This window comes from Schistocerca nitens, chromosome 4, assembly GCF_023898315.1.
Source record: "Schistocerca nitens isolate TAMUIC-IGC-003100 chromosome 4, iqSchNite1.1, whole genome shotgun sequence".
NCBI classification, from domain to species: Eukaryota; Metazoa; Arthropoda; class Insecta; order Orthoptera; family Acrididae; genus Schistocerca; species Schistocerca nitens.
Genome location: NC_064617.1, coordinates 209,290,059 through 209,304,626, shown reverse-complemented (window position 1 = coordinate 209,304,626; position 14,568 = coordinate 209,290,059). Strand labels below are relative to the sequence as shown.

At 46.1% G+C, this 14,568-nt stretch overlaps 1 protein-coding gene across 1 annotated transcript in view; it reads left to right on the top strand.

The window, feature by feature from the left end:
* LOC126252202 (uncharacterized) overlaps nucleotides 1–14,568 on the top strand; it is a 132,483-nt gene that overhangs the window by 21,933 nt on the left and 95,982 nt on the right. The window contains exon 2 of the mRNA XM_049953072.1: nucleotides 3,748–3,965. Coding sequence (XP_049809029.1) covers nucleotides 3,748–3,965 — 218 coding nt within the window. The remainder of the gene's footprint in view (nucleotides 1–3,747; nucleotides 3,966–14,568) is intronic.

Sequence of the window (14,568 nt, the reverse complement as noted above, 5' to 3'; positions counted from 1 at the left end):
TAATATATTTGTCCAATGAATACCCATTATCATCTGCATTTCTTCTTGGTGAAGCAATTTTAATGGCCAGTGGTGTATAATGTGTTTATGTAGTGATGTAGTGTAGCACGATGGTTATCATATTAGCATGATTTGTAGGTAGTAGGTTTGAACGTAGTCAATTCCGTGAATTTTTAAAGCGAATCAAAATAGATTGTCATTATTTTTATTCAATTAATTGGTTTAAATGTATTTTCTTACCTCATATTCTTTTTCGGGTAATTTTTCGTCACTATATTGGCTTTTTTATTTGCTCCTACTTTTCTTCCTAGTTTTTTTGTTCGGAATCTATCTGTGTAGTCGTCAATCTGCAACCAAGTGTCAACGAGGATTGGTCATCGGTTGGTAATACCGCAGATCGCAGATGTCGCCAGTGTGAGGATGATTTGGGGTAACCGATGATAGTGAGAGATAACAGTTTGATTTTGCTGAAACTGAATTTTTTCCGTCTTGAATTTGCTCGTAAAAGTTAGCTTTAATCACCGTCAACAAATCGATCGGGATTAGTACTGCCGCATATTGCTGACCAACTTTTTCTCGGCTGTATTCCACATCGCAAGGTTGTGGTTAGCTTAGGAAATGAGTTTAAATTCAGGGCTACAAAACACGTCATCAACCACAGTTCATTCGCTGGTTGCTTCAAATCAGCAGTCGACAGAGCATTTCACATTTCCGACAAACCACTTCGAATATTGATATGCATTACATGTTAACAGCAGAGAGTGTGAAGTGATCTGCCCTTTTTTTTTTTTTTTTTTTTTTTTTTTTTTTTTTGCGTGTTACTAAGACACAGCGTCACCAGTTCAGATCCGGTCCAACTGTCTCAGTGGACAAGTAAGAGGAGACTCAAGGCAACGGCTGAATAACAGGCGAGCCTAGCACCTTGAAGGGTGCCGGTGGAACTTTAAGTTCCGTGCCACCCTCCGACGGTGGAAGGACAGGTGGGGTGCAGTAATGCGCCAACTCTATGGTGAAGGAGAAAAGTGGCAGGACGTGAACAGGCCACTGCTAGTGACTGTACGAAACGGGCAGAAAAACGTGGTCGTATTGGACCTATCGCCAGTCATAGTCCGAATCCGAGGCCTCCAGGATGGTGAGCGGAACGGGTTGTCCGTGCCAGCGCAGTGGAACTGTAGTACCAATGGTTTGGAGTCCAGCGGTTGTCTCACGGAGGACGTCCAGTTTTCTGTACAGCTGGTGAGCCTTACGGCGAATGGTCGTCTTGAGAAGGGCTGTATTTGTCTCCTCATGCAGAGTGACAATCCTGGTGAGCGGAGGGGCGTGAAGACTCCACCTGAGAACTTTATTCTGTAGGTGCTGGAGCGTCAGCATCCGGGACTTACTAATCGTGGCCCACGCAGAGGATCCATACGTTAGTGAGGGTGGGACAACGGAGGGATACAGCCGGAGCTTGATATCTAAATTCAGCTCTCGTCTGGAGAAGAGAGGGTACAAGGTCTTTGTCAACTTTAACCCTTTATGGGTGACGTATTCTGCGTGGCGGTGGAAGAAAAGTTTCTTATCCAACCAGACCCCGAGATACTTGGTAGGTTGGGCCCACGGGACCCGGACGCTCCCGATTGAGATGTTGTTTCGGAGTATAGGGCGCCGTTTAATGAAATACACATCCACGGTTTTGGCGGCATTGAGGGCCATTTTATTGGAGGGACACCAGGTGACTGTTGCGTCCACTTGCCTTTGTGGGCGAGCAATGAGTTGATCAGGATTGCGGCCAGTCGTATAAAGCGCTGTGTCATCGGCATATTGCGCCAAATGGCAGTGACGGATGACGGGCATGTCATTGATATAGACATTAAAAAGAAGAGGGGACAGCACAGAGCCCTGAGGGGTACCCATTGACATGTGGCGTACACTGCAGCACTTTCCCCGCTGAGCAACGAGGAAGGTCATCTGGTGAAGGAAATCATCCACGATCTTAACGTAGATGTCAGCATCTTATACACCAGGTTGGCCTGCGAAATGTTATCATGAACATTCGGCACGTCCGACATGCTGGAATTAAAACCCTTGCTGATGTGCTCCGTGATCCGGAGAACTTGCAGTTCAGCGGACAGGTGGGATGTAAACCCAAACTGATTTGGACGGATCGTCCCAGCTGCCGCCTGAGGCTGGGAAATGCGGTGGAGTATGAGTAGGGTGACCAGACGTCCGGATTAATCCGGACATGTCCTTTTTAGCTCTTTGTCCGGGGTCCAGGCGGATTTTTGCAGTGTCCGGCTTTTTCGCAAAGTTGAGCGTAATACAGTTAAATTTACAATTCGTCCCGTTCTATTGATCTTTTCCTAAATACTTTAACTATTGGCACAGCCTTCGTGATAAACACGCACGAAGGCGATGATAGTAGGTGGCACCAGGATCGTCGATGTTATCGTTGATCTACCTATAAGCGAATGCAAATTTCGTTTATTTAAAATGTTCGTTTCGTATCTTTGCTTTGTATTGGCTTGGCTTCCTATAGTGCACGTGTGATTTGTGAGTGTAATTTTTAACCGAGTGAGTTACGTAAAATATTTGGGTATGCCTAAACGAAAGTGTACATTTTCTGATGTCCTATCTTACAAATATCCGGCTTTAAGAAAGGGAGAAATGAATTTGAAGCGAAATGTAAGATATGTGGAGCTGGAACGTACGTCTCAGTGGCCAATGAAGGTAAGAAATAACTCGACAGATTAACTGTCATGGTTTTATTTCATTGTTTGATAGTCATTCAGTTTATTTGTATTCGGAAGGTTAAAGCTCAGTTTACATGTCGTCAGCTGCTCCTTGAATTGTAGATGTTGGTAGCGGTGCGTCGAATGAAGGGAGGTGAATGGTCTTACGCTCTTCGCTTTGTAAGCAATTCCGTGTTGTTGACATAACAAAACAATTGACGCCACACTGTCACCACAATCAATGTTTTTAATTTTTTTATATTGCTCAGTTAACCATGACCTGACCATCAGCAACAATTAACTACTAGTTTTACCGGTAGTCACGCGACTTGCCCAAAGCTGACGGGTGGTATCCTCACTGCAGTTGACCCGTTTGATGTGTCCTCTTTTTTCTTCTTTTGTCCTCCTTTTTGAAGCTGTTTGTCCTCGTTTTTAAACAATTGCATCTGGTAACCCTAAGTAAGAGAGGCTCCAGGACCTTCGCCATGGTGTTCAAAAAGCTGGTGAGATTGTTGTTGGTAGGTACGGTAGGGTCTTCAGAAGGCTTTGGGATCGCAATAAGCTTTGTCTGTTTCCACTGTGGAGGGAAAAGGCCACTCTGAAGACAACAGTTCAATATCCTGGTGAAGGATGATTCGGGGCACTTCCGCTGTGTCCCGCATCTCGTGGTCGTGCGGTAGCGTTCTCGCTTCCCACGCACGGGTTCCCGGGTTCGATTCCCGGCGGGGTCAGGGATTTTCTCTGCCTAGTGATGGCTGGGTGTTGTGTGCTGTCCTTAGGTTAGTTAGGTTTAAGTAGTTCTAAGTTCTAGGGGACTTATGACCACAGCAGTTGAGTCCCATAGTGCTCAGAGCCATTTGAACCATTTTTGAACTTCCGCAGTGGACGTAAGGTGACCCGCCATGTTTGTTTTCACCTATAACTGAGTGGTAGCCGGGAACCAATGTGGCAACACTGTAGCGGCAAGCGGTAGCTATCAACTATCAAGTAATTTTAATCTGATTATAGTGTTGGTGGTGTGTGTACTGTTTCGCAGAGGGATGTTCAGTGGACGTGTGGCGCGTGAAGAGCCGACACGAGCCAGTGCTGGCAGTGGGTAGTGCGCTGGCGCTGCCCGACCACGAGTCGGGACAGCTGCTGCTGCCCAGTGGTGGTGTCGTGCTAGCCGGCTGTCCCGGGGCCGGCAACAGTCTTAAGCTGGGCAAGGGACTCCGCCACGTCAACGCCACCTGCACGTCGGCCGGCACCTTACAGGTACCACTCTCCTCGCCTTGCCCTAGTTGCTGCCACTGCACCGCTGCCTATAAAACTCTATCTAACACAAAGAAAACAATTATGGAACTGTATGATAAAAAAAAAAACGTAAATTATTTACAAACTACGGCGTGCACACACTTTATTCAGCATGTAAATGTCACTACAGATATTAGGATTTAGGTTATTGCAGGTTCGATATGCCTGCTACACACTGAAATTTATTCCTCAAACCATTGCACGGGTTTCTCTTTAAAACAAAAAAGATCAACTCACAGATGAAGGCCCAAGTATGTTGTTGTAGTTGTGGCCTTCAGTCTTGAGGCTGGTTTGATGCAGCTCTCGATGCTACTCTATCCTGTGCAAGCCTCTTCATCTCCCAGTACTTACTGCAACCTACATCCTTCTGAATCTGCTTAGTGTATTCATCTCTTGGTCTCCCTCTACGATTTTTACCCTCCACGCTGCCCTCCAATCCTAAACTAGTGATCCCTTGATGTCCCAGAACATGTCCTACCAACCGATCCGTTCCTCTTGTCAAGTTGTGCCACAAGCTCCTCTTCTCCCCAGTTCTATTCAATACCTCCTCATTAGTTATGTGATCTACCCATCTAATCTTCAGCATTCTTCTGTAGCACCACATTTGGAAAGCTTCTACTCTCTTCTTGTCCAAACTATTTATCGTCCATGTTTCACTTCCATAAATGGCTACACTCCATACAAATACTTTCAGAAACGACTTCCTGACACCTAAATCTATACTCGATGTTAACAAATTTCTCTTTTTCAGAAATGCTTTCCTTGCTATTGCCAGTCTACATTTTATATCCTCTCTACTGCGACCATCATCAGTTATTTTGGTCCCCAAATAGCGAAACTCCTTTACTACTTTAAGTGCCTCGTTTCCTAATCTAATTCCCTCAGCATCACCCGACTTAATTCGACTACATTCCATTATCCTTGTTTTGCTTTTGTTGATGTTCATCTTATATCCTCCTTTCAAGACACTGTCCATTCCGTTGAACTGCTCTTCCAAGTCCTTTGCTGTCTTTGACAGAATTATAATGTCATGGGCAAACCTTAAAGCTTTTATTTCTTCTCCATCTATTTTAATAACTACTCCGAATTTTTCTTGTGTTTCCTTTACTGCTTGCTCAATATACAGATTGAATAACATCGGAGAGAGACTACAACCCTCTCTCACTCCCTTCCCAACCACTGCTTCCCTTTCATGCCCCTCGACTCTTATAATTGCCATCTGGTTTCTGTAAAAATTGTAAATAGCCTTTCGCTCCTTGTATTTTACCCCTGCCACCCTTAGAATTTGAAAGAGAGTATTCCAGTCAACATTGTCAAAAGCTTTCTCTAAGTCTACAAATGCCAGAAACGTAGGTTTGCCTTTCCTTAATCTTTCTTCTAAGGTAAGTCGTAAGGTCAGTATTGACTCACGCGTTCCAATATTTCTACAGAACCCAAACTGATCTTCACCGAGGTAACTCCTCCAGAATAAGTTTAAATGATTGCTTTTAAAACACCAGGATTTAAAGTAGCGGCTGAAAGCCTTGCTTAAGCAAAACTGCAATTTTCCTCGGGTAAAGGCCGAAATAATATTTCAGGTCACCTAAGGCAATTCTTTAAAAGCCAAGAATTTGTAAATTCTGGCTAAAGGCCATATTAAGGAAAATTCAAGTTAATTCTTAGGCTGAAGGACCAATAAAAATTTTTTCTTTACATAATAAAAGCGAGGCTTTCAAGATAAGCTTTCACACAACACAACAGAAAAACATCTTAAGAAAACTTGAAGTATCTTGTTGGCTGAAGGCCCAAACAATAACTTGAGAGTAATTAAAGACAACCTTAAGATAAACATTTACAGAACACGGTTGAAGGCCGTTTCAAGAATTCAAGATAATTAAAGATAAATCTTACAGACAAGGATTTACATATTAAAGCCGCAGATTCTGAAACAAACGCGGCTGAAGGCCTAAATACAGAGCAACAAGTATTGTAAATAAAACACGGCTGAAGGTCTAATCTTAAAGTTGTTATGAAGTGAAGGCCATATACTAAATGTAAAACAGACGATATTAATATACGGCTGATGGCCTGGCACAGTACCTGCAACCAAATAAAATGACGATCGCCGGCCGGAGTGGCTGAGCGGTTCTAGGCGTTTCAGTCTGGAATCACGCCACCGCTACGGTCGCAGGTTCGAATCCTGCCTCGGGCATGGATGTGTGTGATGTCCTTATGTTAGTTAGGTTTAAGTAGTTATAAGTTCTAGGGGACTGATGACCTCAGAAGTTAAGTCCCATAGTGCTCAGAGCCATTTGAACCAAAATGACGATCACAAACAACAAATAGTGGTGCTCTAGAAGTGTTCAGAGGGTCGGTCTGGGGGGGAACCTCTAACCACAGTTTAAGTGAGACAGGCAGCCAAGCATAGCACTGAACAATCGGGTAGCAACACGACCTACGGACAGCTGAGGAACCAACCAACAGCCTAATCTATTCCCTTCCAGCTGACTCACTCGCTGCTCTATTTCAACCGACCGACTGACTACTCCAGTATGCAAACAGCATTCATCTGATCGGTAGAAATCACACTGTTCCACGTAAACACACTTGCACAAGAACCTGAACAATCGTAAAAGCAATCACTGTGGAACAACAAGTACGAATCAGTTCGACACACAGAGAGTTTCCACAAGCGGTCGGCGACCAAATACACGTCGCCCGATGAGACGACCAACCGAACGACCAACCAACGGTCGTGCTGCTCCAATCTCCTTCCGTCGGGCAGTTCATGTGTGTCGCCAGCAGTCGGCGAGCACTGGCTGTCCGCACCCCACAGGTGCTGCTGCGTCCCGTCTTCACTCCTGCTGCGCCCCTACTGAGCTCCCACCTCCCCTCGAGACACACGACGACCCAGAAATACTATCAGTCGCTCCAGAGATGGTACGAGAGTGCACTTATCGATAAGCGCTGCTGCTGCCACTCACGGGCAGGTAATGCAGGAAGTTAGTGACGCCAGTAAATGGAATAAGAAAACGGGGCGGCAGTACCGTAAGAGAAGATGACAAACAATTAATGGGATGAACATGAGCTGTGCATGGCTCAAACATGTAAACATCACTAGATATTTTGATTTAGAATATGACATGTTCGATATGCCTGCCATCATTGACGATGATGTGGCACAGACGATTAGCGAAATTCTGCAAGAGCTGCTGAAGTGTCGGAACATGAATACTGTCAATGACCTCCTGAATGGCTGTTTTCAGCGCAGCTATGGTTTTGGGGTTATTGCTGTACACCTTGTCTTTAATATAACTCCACAAAAAGGAATATACGTGTTCAGATCGGAAGAATGTGCCGGTCAATCGAGGCCCATACCAGTAGCCTCTGGGTACCCTAGAGCCATCCCGAAGGAGGGTACTCCGGCTGCAGTGTATTGCTCACGGTTTGTCGAACTTCGTGCACGACTTGCCGGTCACACCTTTATTTATACCGATGGCTCCAAAACTGTCGATGGTGTCGGCTGTGCCTTTGTCGTCGGGGCCGCCAACTTTAAATACCGGCTCGTCGACCAATGTTCCAGCTTTACGGCCGAGCTTTTTGCTCTCCATCAGGCCGTTCAGTATGCCCGCCGCCACCGCCATTCATCGTATGTACTCTGCTCTGACTCACTCAGTGCTCTTCAGAGCCTTGGAGCTCCCTATCCGGTCCATCCCTTGGCTCAAAGGATACAGCAGTCCCTCCATTCTTTCGCTGATAATGGTTCTCCTGTCAGCTTTCTGTGGGTTCCCAGACATGTAGGAGTGCCTGGGAATGAGGCTGCGGATGCTGGAGCCAAGGCTGCAGTCCTCCTGCCTCGGCCAGCCGCCCATTGTGTCCCGTCATCTGACGTTCGTGGGGATGTTTGTAAGAGGCTTGTGTCGTTGTCGTGGGATGCTTGGTCATCCCTCCAAGGAAACAAGCTCCGGGCAGTAAAACCGCTCCCAACTGCTTGGACAACCTCCTCCCGACGATCTCGGCGAGAGGAGGTCCTTCTGACCAGGTTGCGGATTGGGCATTGCCGGTTTAGCCACCGCTACCTGCTCTCCGGTGACCCAGCCCCGCAGTGCCCTTGTGGTCAGGCATTAACAGTGCGCCATGTTTTATTGTCGTGTCCCCGCTTTAGTCAATCTCGTGTTGTCCTGTCCCTGCCATCTACTTTACCGGATATTTTAGCTGATGACGCTCGAGCAGCTGCTCGTGTTCTGCGTTTTATAACTTTGACTGGCTTGTCCAAACACATCTAAACTTTTTCCTTATTTTATCTACATCTTTGTTAGGTCTTTCTGGTGTCCCCCCCTCCCCTTGAGTTTTACTAGATTCCCTGTGCTCTAACAACAGTGACTGGGCGCTAATGACGTCAGTAGTTGAGCGCCCTTAAACCCCACCAAAAAAAAAAAAAAAAAAAAACCCTAGAGCCAGAATGCGGTCCCAAAATGCTCCTCCATCAAACACTCTCCTGCTTCGATGGGGTGGAGGTTCGTCTTGTATGAACCACATCGTGTCGAAATCAGGGTCGCCTTCGATAATGAGGATGAAATCATCTTCCAAAACCTTCACGTACCATTCGGTAGTCATCGTGCCGTCAAGGAATATCGCACCGATTATTCCGTGACTGGTCACTGCGCATCACACAGCCACCCATTGGGAGTGAAGACACTTCTCGATCGCGAAATGCGGATTCCCAGTATCTCAAACGCGCCACATTTGTTTATTGACGAACGAACCCATCGAAATAGAAGTGGGCTTCGTCGCTAAACCAAATCATGCATGCACATACTAATTCCCATCATGCCTCCCGTCCCGTCCCCCGGCCAACCGTGCAGTTTGAACGTCCTAGCGCAAACCGTTCAGAAGTTATGACGATTGTATTTCATATAGTCCAAAAAGTGTCAGCTTGCACACATGTACAGGCTGTAATCGTACCGCACCACCATTTATTAACAAAACTATGATTATACGATGTAGCAAACAAAAATTTTGATTGGTTAGAGGTGTTTATGGTAGGGGAAACGAAGTATGATATCTCGAAAGGACAGTCATCGACATACGTAGAAATAAGTTTAGATGCGCCCACAAAGGAATGTGTTGGCACTCTTATTGTACATGTCGTTTATTAAAGATCTGGCATACTATATTAACAAAAATAGATTTTTGTAACTGATGCAGTTGTCTGCAGTGATGTAATCTCTGTAAAGAGTAACACAAAGACGAAGTAGAACCTTGATAAGATTTCAAAGTAGTACAAAGAAGAGCAACTCATTTTTGCTCTGTACTACTTCGTACACATTGGTAAGGAGAGGTGGCCTCCAGAGTGATGCAGCAGGGATGCTGGGCACGAGCAGAAATGATTACCGAATGCTTAAATACAGTAAACAGAAGTTTCACTTAACTTATACCTTTCTCCAAGCATTAAAATGTAAATGTCTTGTGACTAGGGCTTCCCGTCGGGTAGACCGTTCGCCGGGTGCAAGTGTTTCGATTAGATGCCACTTCGGCGACTTGTGCGTCGATGGGGATGAAATTATGATGATTAGGACAACACCCAATCCCTGAGCGGAGAAAATCTCCGACGCAGCCGGCAATCGAACCCGGGCCCTTAGGATTGACATTCTGTCGCGCTGACCACTCAGTTACCGGGGGGGGCGGACTCTCCAAGTATTGCGAAGAAATTTTACAAACGAACGAACACCAATTAAGTTCAGCTATTCCAAGAAGCAACTAAGTAGTGTCGTGCGGAGTGAGGCTCCTGCTACAAATGGACGATTAACCTTTCGAAGGCTGACTTAAGACTGAAGACTTTCGAAGACCGCGACAGAGACTGGGGCGTGTAGCTACCGCCGGAAATCGTATATCGCGGCGGCAGAGGACGCTCGCAGTTGGAGACGCTTAAAGCGTGGCTCGGTGGCCTCGCATCACTCGATTCGCCGGGTCACTGCTTGACCGCTACCGGCGTCTGTCGGAAACGTGCTTTTCCGTTGCGAACTATGAAACACTGATGGGGTGGTATCAATGTATAACACAGTTTAATGTACCGTAATGTTCTTCACAAAATGCGAATAACTAAAGTGCGCGTCATATATCTTGGCGGCCGAGTTTAGGTTCGTTCTGCGCATCTGACGTCAAAACATACAGTCAGCCAATGAACAGAGAACGACGTTGCCAGATCTCGACTGTAGTACAGAGCACGGACGAGTGTCTTCAGTTTTAGAAACGTTCAGTCATAAATAAAGTAATAGAACAAAAGCAATGTCTTGATAGCGGACTTTGTTTTTTGAAAGTTTGGAAAAACCATTCTTTATGCCAATTGCTTCATTTTCTATTAATTAATTAAACCAAACAAGCAATAAGACTCTTAATTCAGGCGATAGCAAGGAAAGGTGTTTGTATTAATTTCACGAACCGCTTTTTCGCAATAAAGAACAGCGGTAATTGTTTATTTCCTATTTTACTTCGACGAAGTGCGAGTAATTCATAGGCATACCAACAGTGTTTGTCAGAATTTTGCGTGACGTGTTAGAGTCCTTATGGAGACACATTGCAGGACAAGCTGCGTTAGCGTAATGGTTAAGGCGTTGGATTGGAAGGCGATAGGTAACGAGTTCAAACCTTGTGCGATGCTAAATATTTTTTTTATTTTAAAACAATATCGAAGTGTCTTACTTCACGAATTTCATTCGTTTGAATGCAGTTTTTTGAAATTTCTAGTGCTTTGTCTCTCCATTAACCCTTTCGCTGCTGCAGTCACGTGCTCCCCGCATTCCGCGCTGTGCGCGATTTTGTCATCACTGCACTGCTCTCCTGTGCAGACACATGGTGTTTCCACTGCTTTGACACACTTATCATTCGATTTCACAAAAACTATTTGGCCCAAAAATTAGATTTTTACACATCTTCTTGACTGATACCTTCCCCCCATAAATGACTTAATTTTGTTTCGATGTTCAACCCAGTTATTGTGCAGCATTAAATGTAGTAAACCATTGCACGAAATTTTGAAGAGTTTGCAGAGGTAAAAGTACATAGCGTATACTTTCTGTATGATCGATTTTAGTTGCCACAATGTTGAGAATGAAATGTGGACAAGGTACCCAAATTTCATATAAAATTTACTGTATAACAATATCTCATTTAATTTAAGTATCACATAGGTGTCGTATGTAATATTGAGAAATATTCCGTCTTTCGCGACTGTAATAAAAGTTTTATTCACACCGGGCGCGTTTGGCTTTATTTTAAAGCACTTGAGTCAGTCAAAGGAAGTGGGGGGAAGGTATCAGTCAAGAAGATGTGTAAAAATCTAATTTTTGGGCCAAATAGTTGTTGTGGAATCGAATGATAAGTGTGTCAATGCAGTCGGAAACACCGTGTGTCAGCACAGGCGATCAGTGCAGTGACAAAATCGCGCACAGCGCGGAATGCGGGGAGCACGTCTCTGTAGCAGCGAAAGGGTTAATGCGGCCGTGGTGGCTTCATAAACTGCGCGCTCCCCCCTAAACGTAAGCTTGCGAACTATACTGTACTATGGCGCTGTTTCTCTTGGCGCGTGCGTCGTGTGCAACTGGCAACGCAGCAATCTCCCGCGTCTGGGCGGGCATGCGCGAGCCGCCAAGATAAAAGAATTCAACTATAGTATCCTATGAGAACAACAGCAATTGGCCACAGCTGGAATCAGGCAACACACGCAAATATTTGGCTGTAACAATTTGTTCAAATGGTTCAAATGGCTCTGAGGACTATGGGACTGAACATCTATGGTCATCAGTCCCCTAGAACTTAGAACTACTTAAACCTAACTAACCTAAGGACATCACACACATCCATGCCCGAGGCAGGATTCGAACCTGCGACCGCAGCAGTCGCGCGGTTCCGGACTGAGCGCCTAGAACCGCTAGACCACCGCGGCCGGCGTAACAATTCGTACGCATGTGAAATGGAGTTACGTCAAGGCTCATTCGTAGGGAAGACAAGTGGCCGACTTCTGGTCATTGTGCGAAAGAGGGTGCCTGAAAATCACTTTGGTATTCAATCTCCTTCTATAATACTCCTCCAGCGTGTAGGATCCATGGAAATGGAAATGCTGTGTGGCTAGTGCTTCTCGTCGGGTAGACCGTTCGCCTTGTGCAAGTCTTTCGAGTTGACGCCACGTCGGCGACTTCCGTGTTGATGGGGATGAAAGGATGATAATAAGGACAACACAACACCGAGTCCGTGAGCGGAGAAAAATCTCCCATCCAGCTGGGAATCGAACCCGGGTCGTTAGGTATGACATTCCACTGCGCTGACCACTCAGCTACCAGGGGCGGACTGTAGGACCATACCAGATATGAATAATAACAAGTACTGAACACATACAAAGAAGGGTGGCACAAATAGTTGCAGGTTTGTTCGCCTCACGGGAGACTGTTACGGAAATATAGTGTCACGGAAATATAGAGTTTCGGGGAAATATAGAACGTCAAGGAATTACAGTATAGAGTTTCAGGGAAATATGGAGTGTCACGGAAATATTGGAAAACCTCAAGTGAGAGACTCTTGAAAAGAGAGCCTGTTATCCTGTGAAAGCCAACTGTGCCACAGGAAATGGCGGGAGTGGAAAAATGCTGGGGGTTGTGTTAGCGTAACCCTTTAAAAAGTTTTCCACACATTTATTAATCAAACTCAACAAATCCGAGCGCTAGCTTAAACTGATGATAAACAAATAATCCAGCGCCCAATTTATAAAATATCAACTTACTATCAAGCACAATACAACACATTTGATAAAATACTGTACTCCTCAGATTATCTTTAGCTTCTCAATAAGAGGGCGCAAAGCAATATACCGCAAAAGTATGACAAGAACTACCACATTAATGAAATCTTTGCCCCGAAAACAATATCTCAAAATATGTAGCACCAAAGCTGGCACCCTAAATTAAAACAAGCATAGCATAATTAAGCCAACCACAGCATAATTAATAAAGCACGACAACCAGATTTTCCAATTCTAACCACAGCCACAATAAATCAGAGGGCAATTCAGTCAACGCCAGCGTAAAACAGATCACAATTTCACAGAACACAATAAGCAGAATAGCACCAAAGCTGGCACCCTAAATTAAAACAAGCATAGCAAAATTAAGCCAACCACAGCATAATTAATAAAGCACGACAACCAGATTATCCAATTCTAACCACAGCCACAATAAATCAGAGGGCAATTCAGTCAACGCCAGCGTAAAACAGATCACAATTTCACAGAACACAATAAGCAGAATAGTATCAATTCTTGGGGTTTAACACAGTAGCACCTACAGTGGCTCTTGCACTATTTAAAAAGTTCGACACAGACATAGCTGGCTGCACGATACCATAAAGGTTTGCACTAGAGACAACCAGCACATCCTCCTTTAACTGTCATAGCCGAATACGCCCAGCAGCTAATAACAGCTCGTGTCCCGGCAGCACGACGTTCCTTGGATCCATAAGTCTAGCTAGCTCTGTCCGGTCATTCGCACTGAATCCGATGCTCTGTGTTGATTAGACAGCAAGCGCTACAAACCCAGGTTGCAGACTCTTCCAGGCTGCCTCTGCCAGTTTGCTGTGCGAACTTCTGGTCTCTCTCCTCCAGCTGGCTACCCTTTTAGATGATCATTAGCTATCGTGCCTTCTTGCTGACCATCTTCACACTGCTTCTCTGCTAAGGCTCCCCTCTGCAGACGTCAGCGGCCGTCCTATCCTCCTAATATAATGGGCTGCTACCACTCCAGTCTTCTAGTTCTGCTTCCACCAAACAGTTAACTACACTCCTGGAAATGGAAAAAAGAACACACTGACACCGGTGTGTCAGACCCACCATACTTGCTCCGGACACTGCGAGAGGGCTGTACAAGCAATGATCACACGCACGGCACAGCGGACACACCAGGAACCGCGGTGTTGGCCGTCGAAGGCGCTAGCTGCGCAGCATTTGTGCATCGCCGCCGTCAGTGTCAGCCAGTTTGCCGTGGCATACGGAGCTCCATCGCAGTCTTTAACACTGGTAGCATGCCGCGACAGCGTGGACGTGAACCGTATGTGCAGTTGACGGACTTTGAGCGAGGGCGTATAGTGGGCATGCGGGAGGCCGGGTGGACGTACCGCCGAATTGCTCAACACGTGGGGCGTGAGGTCTCCACAGTACATCGATGTTGTCGCCAGTGGTCGGTGGAAGGTGCACGTGCCCGTCGACCTGGGACCGGACCGCAGCGACGCACGGATGCACGCCAAGACCGTAGGATCCTACGCAGTGCCGTAGGGGACCGCACCGCCACTTCCCAGCAAATTAGGGACACTGTTGCTCCTGGGGTATCGGCGAGGACCATTCGCAACCGTCTCCATGAAGCTGGGCTACGGTCCCGCACACCGTTAGGCCGTCTTCCGCTCACGCCCCAACATCGTGCAGCCCACCTCCAGTGGTGTCGCGACAGGCGTGAATGGAGGGACGAATGGAGACGTGTCGTCTTCAGCGATGAGAGTCGCTTCTGCCTTGGTGCCAATGATGGTCGTATGCGTGTTTGGCGCC